Raw genomic sequence first — 11,569 nt, 5'->3', positions numbered from 1 at the left:
AGAAACAACTGCAGTGAATCCTATTTTGGTTTTTAACCTCATTAACTTGTTTCATTTTTTATTTTACTTTTAACATCAAAATAAAACTTAATTGAAAGAAGGTGAGAAAATTACAAATATAACTTAAGACACAAAAACAATATCCCTACATTATGTATTGACTACCGAGATAAAGAATGAGATTTAAAAACCATTCTTTTTTTGTGTGTGGTGGATTGTTGGATATTTCAACTAGTTTGAGTCAATAGATAAAGAATTAGAGGTCTTAGATTTAAATCTCAATAAAGTAGAAAAATTAATCTAACAACTAATTATTAAGGTTGTCGTTTCAAAAAGAAAACCATTTTTTTTAATTTTATTTAATCATATATTCTTTAGAAAGGAGACAATCTAGGACACTGTAATTTTAGGGGCATGAAAATGATTATTTTTACTTACTAGTTAGTATTATATATATATATATATATATATATATATATATATATATATATTTCTTTTTGTCTCGTTTTGATTTTGCAACAAAAAATATAAGGAGAAGGACTTTCAAATGATTAAAAAGGTATCACTTTATTAATTTGTCCAGGACATCAAAAATGTTAAGACCGGCCATGTACGTACATACATGTATATAAAGTAACAATAAATCTACAATATCTATTTTTGAACACATGCTCGTATTTATTCTGACACATTTCTTTTACTAACACAGGTTTAAATACTAACACATACTACAAATTGTCTAAAATTAATTAATGGGTAGTACCACCCCATGATGTGAATTGACCAATTTTTTTTACCGGAATTGGGAAAACCGGTCACGAATTATTAAAGGGAGGGTGTTAGTAAGATGTGAAGGGTTGAAGAAGGAGTGGAGGAAGATGATGATGTTGTGGTTTGGTTAGTGAGAAAAAGTTGCATGGAAAGGAAGCTTAATTAGCAGCTGCATTAATGCTTGAAACCTGTTGCTGCTGCTGCATCTTTTGTCTCGGAAGAGTGAAGGACATGATAAAAAAATCATATTCAGTTTTGTCATGTCTCAATGAATTAAAGTTGTCTTGCTACATATTTGGCATTTGTTGAGAAGATAACAGCAGTTTTGTCTCAATAACAAGGCCAATGATCCAAAGAAATCGAAGCTAACAGCAGTGTCTTTGCTTCTCCCACGAGAACTATTTCTTATGTATATCATGACTTTAATTAACTAAACACATTAAGAGGGAAAAACTTTCTCTCTTCTAATTCAAAATCAAGTTGCAGCTTGTCAAAACTCTATACAACAAATAGAAGAAAAAGGGATTCAACCACATACCTAATGAAAATAAAGCATATTATGCAAACACAAAGCTCTAACAACAAAAATAATTAACTTGCCAATATAAACAAAATTATTCAGGACATCCAAATTGTGTGTATAAATCCATTACTACAATTATATTCATTCCCTCTAGTTGGAATATTGTTGCATAAAAACAAGGAGCAGACCAAATTAAGAGTTAGACTTTGAAATACTGCACTTAAAATTAAGAGTTAGTTTGTGATTATGATACTAAAGAAGTAGTCGAGTATTTGTATCACTTTTATTTGTGATAGTGATGCTAATAGTTTTATATAGCAAACAATTATTAATTATTTAAGTTCTTCTTTTTTATCTATGGAAGTTGTCTTGCTAGTTTTATGCACTTAAAATTAAAAAGAAGTCTTATGGAACACCAATAGCGACCAATAAATAAAATAATAAGGGACAGCAAAAATCTTAACACAGTTTTATATTAACTGAATGACCAAGTTGTTCGATTTTTTTTCAGGAATCCAAGGTGTTCGATGTCATTAGAAATCAGAGTATTTTTTTACCTATTTTCAAATTTTAGAAAGATAATTGTTCTACCTCTACAATTTCATGAGGCGAATTGATGATTTATTCAAAATATCGCATATGACCAAATAAATTAAAAAATCTAATTCATTAGTATAAAAAATAGATAGATAAATATTAGGCTAGAATGGGTATAATTTAATCATTATTTTATTTATTTTTCACTTCGAGTTACATATAGAAAACAGGTTAAAGTTTTTACCATTCATATCTTTTGTCCCACGAGTTTTTATTCTGATTATAAAAATAGGCTCCATCACTTTTAAGAACTCTCCAACATTTGGTAATACACAAATCTTCATCCTTCTTAGCATCATAAATTACTACGTTCTTTGTCACACTGTCCCATTTAAGGACGCACGAATACAAAGTGGTGCCACGAATGTTTGCATGAAAAGACCATTCTGTAATTGCACCATTATAAAGATAACGGTCGCCAAGATCATCGTCTTTTGATTTACAATGCACATCAACAATGAACAATCTTGCCCATATCATCTGTAATACGTATTGTTGTCTTTGTGGGACTTCAATCTACATGTTGTTGACCATGTGTAGGGACTGTAATTGTTGCAATAATCACCAACATGATAGTGATTGAGGCTAAGGGTTTCAACATGTTTTTGTGAAAATGAACCAATCCTTCTATGTATTTTTCACTCTCTACCATATACTTATGCAAATGAGTCTAAGTTTGCTACGATTTAAATACTTAATTTTGTGACATCGCTTTTCCTAGAAATATTGCTATTGAAATTGAAGTTTGTAAAAATATCTGATCAAAAGTTTCATGACTTCATCTCATCTAAAGTTGTCCTTGTTCAAATAATATTTTTGTTGTTTTATCTACTAATATTTTAGTGTAGCATATTAATTAGCTTATGTAATTATTGACATTACCTTTCCTATTTGTATGTTATTTTTGTCTGTTCCTATTTATATGATTGCGTTTTGCTGAGTTCAAAAAGACAACGTTGTCCCCATGAGCATAGCTCACTAGGCTACTTGACCAAAAAAAGACAACGTTTTACTTCTTTTTTCTTTCATTTTTGTTGTGTATTTTTATTCTCTTTTATTTTTTTAATTTATTCAATTGATATTTTTATCAATTACCTTGTGTATTTTTTTAGAGGATCTATTAGCTTGTAAAAGTTAACAATTAATAAAAAAAAATATGCATTCATGTAAAATTTAGTTTTATAAATATTTTATTGGATTAGATGGATAATAAGATCCAAAAATTGATATCAAAAGATGGTTTAACACAAAATATTGTTAGAAATTTTGTGTTTGATTATTTATGTAGTTTCATGTTTATGGAGCTCCTTCCTTAAAAAAAAAAAAGATTATGGAGCTCTTATAAATGTAGTTTCATGTTTACCCATTTTTCTCGCTTACTTGATATATTGTTTGGTGTATATTTATGATTATATATTATGTGTGATTGCCGATTATAATTATGAAGTGAAAACATTCTTGGGTAATGTTAACCGGTGCCTTCGGGACACTGGTTAAGAAAACAAATGTTATAAGTATTGTATTATAACTTGTGTTGTCAACTCCTCAAAAGCATAAAAAGAATTATTTTAATTTTTATTTTTTTTAGGTTCCTTAACCAGTACCTTGGGGCACCGGTTAACATGACCCAACATTTTTATCATGAGATTGTTGTAAGATTATAAGGATAAAATACACATTAATTATAAAAGTTCTCTCATCCCCGTGTGAACTAATGTATAATTAAAATTCTTTCTTCTCTTCAAGTCAAACATATTTGTAATTAAACTCTCTCATTTATTTTCCTCCATAAAATCTCTACCCTCCTTGACATCGGTGTTAAATATTTCAGAAATGATAAACAAACACAAAAAACAAACACAAATACGACACCATATATCGTATGTCTACCGTATGTCATTGTTCACTAATACTTCATTTTTTTATTTTTTATTTTTGCTTTCTCTTTCACTCTCTTCCTCTTCCTTTTCCCCTTCTCTGTTACTCTCCGATCTTTCTCTTCTCTGCCACTCATCGGCGACCTCTCTCTCACTGTCGTCGGTCTCCGGCGGCGTGAGAGAGATAACCCTTATTTCGTTATTCACCATGGAAGGAGGACATGCAGGGTCTGAGTCCGACCCGGATCAAGGAGAACGAAGAAAATCCGATTCGATTGCACCGACGATGAGAAAGTGGTGCTAGAGTGCAGATCTGAAGGAAAACAGTCGACAAGGATGTCGGTAGTAAACACGGGAAGAAGAAGAAGAAGAAGAAGAAGAAGAAGAAGAAGGGTGAGAAAGAAGTTATGGGTAGGAAGAAGACGGGTCGCAGCAGAGAATAGGGAGGAAGAAGAAGATGGGGATGGAATTACAAAATTGTCCCTATGTTTTTTAGACAAAATTATTTATTTGCCCATGGTGTCTTTTATGTGTCAAAAAACTTGTGACCAGTTATTATTGTTGTAAATATTTTAAGTGAGACCTTTTCCTATGTTTTTTAGACAAAATTACTTATTTGCTCATGGTGTCTTTTATGTGTCAAAAATCTTGTGTCCAGTTATCATTGTTTTAAATATTTTAAGTGAGAACTTTTCCATTCATTATACTTTTTCATTCATCTTATAAATCCAACATTTAAATTATTCATTCTCGATGTGAAACTAACGGTTAACACTCAAGTATAACTAAGGAAATCTCCTATGTCCTATACTCGCATCACGATTACAACCAAGGGAATCTCTTCCACCAACTTGAACTAGAATCCAATAGCAATTGTTAGAACAACTTGGATAAAAAGTAGAAAATATACAAAAGTAACGCAAACAAATCGTACATGATATTTGATCACAAAATTCGATCAATTGTGTCATTATCTCTAGTTGCAAAACAATTGCATACCTTTCATTACCCTATAAAGCCTAAATTGTTCGTTATAATAGAAATGCACTGCAACTAATCTGCTTTGTTTCTTTCTTCTTGTCTTTTATAAATGCAAGCACAGATGATTGAACTATGTAATTAAATATTGTGTATTCTCTAGCTTAAGATATTGGAGTGTGTTCTTCTCAATATTTCAAGTTTGATTCTCCCTAGTGTCAATTGTTTGGCTACACGGACTTGGACAAAATTATGGGTGCACCCACTATCTATGAGAACAGCTACTAGGTGTTTTTTTATCTGGCCCAATACTTTTAATGTTTGAGGTATAGAGTGGCCCATAAGGGCATGTAGACTGATTTGGGCCGGATTTTTTGGAGTAGCGAGTTGCGGGTCGGTTTGGTTATGTGGGATTTTCGTAAGCAATAATTGTGTTTGGGTTTCATTTGTAGTATCCTCCTCATCTGATTCAGCCACTAAAATCATGAATAGATGACGGCAACGATGACCTGCGTGGAAGGTTTCGTCGCAGTTGTAACAAAGATTTCGTTCGTGACGGGCTTGGAGTTCGGTCGGGAAAAGGCGTTTGATAGGTGGTGAGGATTTTTGTAGTGGTTTTGGTTGTGTGGGTGTGGTGGTGATGGCTGGACGAGAAAGGGGGCGATTTAGGTTGTGTGGTTCAATTCGTTTCTAGGTAAGGGTAAAATGGTCCAACAATTTTTCTTCATGAAGTTTTGCCAAACTGATAATATGATGAAGAGATAAGGGTTGAAAAGCTTGTACCTCTCTTCGAATTTCTGGTTTGAGACCAGAGATGAAGCAACTGAGGTAGAACTGTGGAGGAAGACCGATAATCCAATTTGCCAGGATTCAAATTCTGCCTAGTACGCACGAACAGTGGAAGTTTGACATAGCTTAAAAAGTGCACCTTGAGGATCTTCATACTTCGAAGGTACAAATCGCAGCTCCAGCACGTGCAGAAAAGTAGTCCGTGAAAGGAGTTAACTGTTGGAATACATCCATTGATACCAAGCTAATGATCACCTTCCATGTAGAAGGAAGCGATACGAAGACGTTGGTCTTCAGTTGTTTGATGAAATTCAAAAAATTGGTTGATCTTGAAGATCCAGCCTAATGGGTCGGTACCGTCAAAGCGTGGTATGTCAAGTTTTATGGCGGTGTTGGAGAAAGCATGGGGGTTGGATGTGTTAGCATAAGAGGATGAGAACCCAGGAGGTGGAAATCGAGTTCGTAAATAGGTTGATCTTGAAGATCCAACCTAATGGGTCGGTACCGTCAAAGCGTGGTATGTCAAGTTTTATGGCGGTGTTGGAGAAAGCATAGGGGTTGGATGTGTTAGCATAAGAGGATGAGAACCCAGGAGGTGGAAATCGAGTTCGTAAATTGCTCATTTCTAAGGAAAGATTACTTATATCATTCTAACAGTTTTGCTGGTAACAAAGGATTTGTTGTAAGGTTGCTGCTACATCAGGTGATTTGTTTGAGCTCATGGTAGCAAACAAATGAAAGCACCAGTGAAAGGGGATTTGATAACAGAGAGATAAAAGATAATAGATAAAACTACTGACTATGCACCAGTGAAAGGGGATTTAGATGGTAGTAATATATAGGGGAATAATACAATAGTGACTCATCCTTAAAGGACAGTCTTGGCTACTGCTACAGCTGTATCCTAACGGTCCTACAACTGGTGGAAATACAAGAATGTTCCACTAAGGCCTTATCCATTCCTAATAGGCAAACAAGGTATCCTATGCTTTACTGGTCCACATAGTTCCTCAAGTATTTGGGTTGGGTACGACTCCTCTTTGCCCAAACCAAAGTAACATGGATCCAGTCCCCTTCCTACTCTTCACCCCCACTTGAATTAGCAAGTTCAATTGGCTTAGTGTTTGGATCCATAACACACCACCTTGTGGACTCGCTCTGAATGAACGCCCCATTCTTCCTCTCTATTTCATTGAAGAAAAAAGGATCCAGGACATCTAAATTGTGTGTAAAAATCCATTACTACAATTAGATTTCATTCCATGTAGTTGGAAATTTAGGGGTGTTCATGGTGCATAAACTGCATTGAAACTGAACACATTAATGGTTCAGATCACTTTTTAAAACCACTTTAAAAAACTTGGTTTATTTTTAAAAACAATTCAGTTCAGGTTTAAAACCAATTCAAAACCGGTTTAATATGTTTGAACCGTATTTTATATTAAAGCAAGTTTTTTTTAAGTTTTTTATTGAGAGATTTTTACATATCATTTTTTTTCTTCAGATTTTTATATTAATTTTTAATTAAATAATTTAAATGAATAATATAATATTAATCAAAGAGAGGGTGGCAAGTGGTGGTTTAGAGTGGGCGTCGGTGGTGGTTCACGTTGGACCTCCGGCGACCATCACGGTGGCGGACATCCGGCGAGGTCCAGTGATGGTTGGCGGCGGCGCTCCGGTAGGTAAGGTGGTGGCTGCCACTTATAAATTAATCTAAATTATCTTTTTAATAAAAAAAATTATCAAATAAAGTGTTGAACTCATGACCTTTAACATTATGCAACATCAAATTACCACTACACCAATATGAATTATATGTACAATATTTATTTTTATATATATAAATCTGTTTTGTTTTTTAAATTTGTAATTTGACTTAAAATTAAATTTTGGTTAAATTGTAAAAGAAAATAATAAAGAGTTCAAAGTAATTTAAAACTGATTTTTAAATTAAGTTTGGTTAACTGAATTGGTTTAAATTTGTGGTTCAGTTCATAATTTATAAACCATTTAATATAGTTCAGTTTTTTTGTGGTCTAGTTTGATTCAATTTATGGATACAATTCAGTTAACCATATTTTTGCACACCCCTAATTGGAATGTTGCATAGATATAAGTGATATACATGCAACTACTATTATTTGTTCTACAAGGAGCAGACCAAATTAAGAGTTGGTTTGTGATTATGATATTAAAGAAGCAGTTGAGAATTTGCATCACTTTATTAACAACATATAGAAAACAACTTGAAGCTTTTACCATTCATATCTTTTGTCCCACGAGTTTCTATTCTGATTATAAAAATAGACTCCATCAGTTCTAAGAACTCTCCAACATTTGGTAATACACAAATCTTCATCCTTCTTAGCATCATAAATTACTACGTTCTTTGTCACACTGTCCCATTTAAGGACGCACGAATACAAAGTGGTGCCACGAATGTTGGCACGAAAAGACCATTCTGTAATTTCACCTTGATAAAGATCATGGCTGCCAAGATCATCGTCTTTTGATTTACAATGCACATCAACAACAGTGCCCATATCATTTGAAATACGTACTGTTGTCTTTGTGGGACTCCAATCTACATGTTGACAATGTGTAGGGACAATAATTGTTGCAATAATCACCAACATGATAGTAATTAAGGCTAAGGATTTCGACATGTTCTCCAGAAAATGAATCAATCCTTCTATGTATTTTTCACTCTCTACCATACACTTATGCAAATGAGTCTAAGTTTGCTACAATTTAAATACTTCGTTTTGTGACATCACTTTTCCTAGAAATATTAGTACTGAAATTGAATTTTGTAAAAATATCTGATCAAAAGTTTCATGACTTCATCTCATCTAAAGATTTCCTTGTTCGAATAATATTTTTGTTGTTTTATCTACTAATATTTTAGTGTAACATATGTAATTATTGTCATTACCTTTCTTATTTTTATGTTATTTTTGTCTGTTCCTATTTATATATACGATTACGATTTGGTGAGTCAAAAAAAAGACAACTTTTTGCTTCTTTTTTATTTCATTTTTTGTGTGTGTATTTTATTCTCTTTTATTTATTTTATAATTTATTTAATTGATATTTTTTTATCAATTACCTTGTATTATTTGTTAGAAAATAGAAATTATCAGTCACATAGACATTAAAATGGCATGAGAATTGTTGTCCCCACATTACATAAGGCTGTGCCACACGAGTAATTGACGTTTTTGCCCTCTCGGCAACAGCACCATAAACCATGTCATAGGTGTCAGGCGAGCTTCTCGCCTCATACCGCTCACACTGCTCTGCAATGATCTACTCTTCATTTGCAGGCCTCAGAAGATTTCCTGGAAGAGGTGGCAAGATCTGAGGGTGAGACACCCTAGTGTACCATAGGACATAGTCATCCGCCATCCGTCATGTCTACTCTCCTGCATGCTCACCCCAATCGGCCACCTTAAGCGTGTGAGTGCGGAAGTCGACGAACGCCTGCACAATGTAAGGCGGTGGCAGGTCTACAACATCCGTCGGATGTCTGGGATGGTCTGGACGTATTCGTACTGCCTCAAAACCCTCTTGGGCAAGTGACGGTACACCCTACGAACACCGCACATAATCCATCCAGAATACGAGAAAACCACCTCAAAGTCCTGGATCTCCCTGTGCTCTTCGTACGGCCTCCAGCATACATCATCAAACTGTATACGATCAAGCAGTGACCGATACGTGACCCCCTCCCCGTGACCCTTTTGGAGCTTCCACCTCGCTACAACCGGATAGTTTTCCATGTAGTCAGTGTTGGGATCAACACTATAAAAGCCAGGAAAATGCGCCAAAAACCATGTCTGCACAAACCAAACAAATCACATTTATAAATTATTACGCACGGAAAATATAACAAAAAAAATAAAAGTTAACAAAAAAATAAAATATAAGTTTTCTTACAGTGAGCAGTGTCACGCTCCCCCCAAGAGCTCTGTCTCCAGGCCTACACGCCTCAGCTAACTCGCCGTATAGGTAAGCGAGTGTCATCCCTCCCCAGGAATAATTACGCATCCCTGCGTAGCCTTCCTCCATGGTCGTCAGATAGACCAACTCGATGCGTTTGTTGCTTCTATCGCCAAACCACAAGCATTCGACCAAGTAGAGAAGGTAACACCGGACGCAATAAGGTCTAACCCTCACCAGCTCCTCTGGATCCTCCGTACCAGCCAATAAGTTTGCCCTACCAAGGTACGTCGTATAAAAGTCCATCAGGCTCGGGTAGCTGATGTACCCACCGTACTCCTGCCCACAAATTTTTTCCGCCTCCTGCTGCGACACACCCAGGTGCCTCATAAGTAGTGTCGCTCCCTTATGTTTCAGCATCTTCTTCTCATGGCTCAACATCCGCCCCTCAATCGGAAGATGTGTGAGACATGCGACATCATCCAATGTCACAGTCATCTCCCCCAAGGGCATGTGAAAGGTGCTGGTCTCGGGATGCCACATCTCGCATAGAGTCATCAGTAGGGCATGCGGCACGGTGGCGTAGCCCAGGTAAACCAAGTCATGTAACCCGCTCTCCCTAAGCGGATCCCAAAACCAATTCTCATTCCCGTTTGGGCGTCTGAGACTCATGATCTTAGCCCCATGATTAATCGGTTTTACCACACGGAGCTTACGAACCTGAAATAATAGAAAAATAAACATAGTTTAAACAAACACACATTTAAAGAAAATAATTAAACATAAAGAAAAAGAATTAAAAAAAATTACACTTACATTATCTGAATTATACCAAAGTGGCAACGCCACATGACTGGCATAAGAGTGGAGTAAAGATAAGTCTGCCGGTCCACCAGGAAAGGGAGGGTCCATAGGTAACACCTCCGGTGCAGCAGCTGCTGCAATGTCATCACCGTCTCCTACATGCTGCTGTTGTGGTATATGATCCTGGTCATACCCACCATCAGTCACATCGTGGTGTACCTGATCCTGATAATTCAGGTACTCCACCCCAAACTGGTCAACAAGCTGTGACGGGTCAACAACCTTTGACTCCTCAGGCTGTGTAGCCTGAGAGCTCCCTTAACCATCTCCCCTCCGACCTCTACCCCTCTTTGGGATGTGGCCGCTCTGCCTCTCCCTCCGGTGGCTCTGAGTCATCGCACGCCTACCACCAATCATCTTAGATGGATCAATGGGGTCCTGATCGGCCATACCTACACAAAAAATAATAAAATTAACATCATTTCGATAACCTAATCAAACACATTAAACCTAAACTAAACATAAACATAATCAAACTCATTAAAAGTACAACAATGAACATCATTTCCATAACCTAAAATCATTCAATATAATCATCATTACAATAATCAATAAACCTAAACAAAATATAATTAACATCATTTCTATCATTTCCATAACCTAAACTAACTAAATAATCAATAAAATTGTCATTGAGGCATTTTATCAAACACTTTGTGTGCAAAGTATAAAACATATTCAAATTGTGTTCATTTGCCACCATTCAAAGCCACATTATGATTTAAACAACATAGGCAACAACTACATTCATTTATCAATTCCTAAACTACACATGCAATCATCAAATTGTCAATTTTAAAATCAACCCTAACCACATACAAACTACTCTAATTTAAAAAAAAAAAAAAAAAAAAAAATCAACCTAAACAAATTAACATTAACATTAAAATGATTGACACAACTTACTTGTGATAATGTGCAGTTGATTTGCTTGCAATTCGTGAAAATGAATTTGGCGAAGATTGGAGAGAAATTGAGAATTTTGAAATTGTTTTGGAAATGGGAAGTTCTGGTTCTGCGAATGATTAAGTCCAGATTTCCTCGGCAGTTAACTCCCGAGGTTTTCCTCGGCAGTTAACTGCAGCCGGATTTCTAAAACTTCGGCAGTTAACTGTCGAGAAGGTAAAAACGTCATTTACTCGTGTGGCACAGCCTTATGTAATGTGGGAATAGCAATTCTCAAATGACATTTTCCTCCAAAAAGAAACGTGTATAGAGTTGGAAC

At 35.4% G+C, this 11,569-nt stretch overlaps 1 protein-coding gene across 1 annotated transcript; it reads right to left on the bottom strand.

Annotated features, from left to right (window-relative positions):
* Positions 1 to 7,793: 7,793 nt before the first annotated feature.
* On the bottom strand, positions 7,794 to 8,204 carry LOC25501956 (S-protein homolog 24). The gene has a single exon (XM_024773134.1). It carries the CDS (start codon positions 8,202 to 8,204, stop codon positions 7,794 to 7,796), a length of 411 nt encoding a protein of 136 aa, XP_024628902.1.
* Between the last annotated feature and the right edge of the window lie 3,365 nt (positions 8,205 to 11,569).

Source organism: Medicago truncatula, chromosome 8 (genome assembly GCF_003473485.1).
Source record: "Medicago truncatula cultivar Jemalong A17 chromosome 8, MtrunA17r5.0-ANR, whole genome shotgun sequence".
NCBI lineage: Eukaryota > Viridiplantae > Streptophyta > Magnoliopsida > Fabales > Fabaceae > Medicago > Medicago truncatula.
The sequence above is the reverse complement of the archived record's forward strand: the minus strand, read 5'-3'. Positions and strand labels throughout refer to the sequence as shown.

What these genes read in the sequence shown, in the direction of transcription:
- LOC25501956 (XM_024773134.1), bottom strand. Translation starts at nt 8,204, where the DNA reads ATGTCGAAATCCTTAGCCTTAATTACTATCATGTTGGTGATTATTGCA.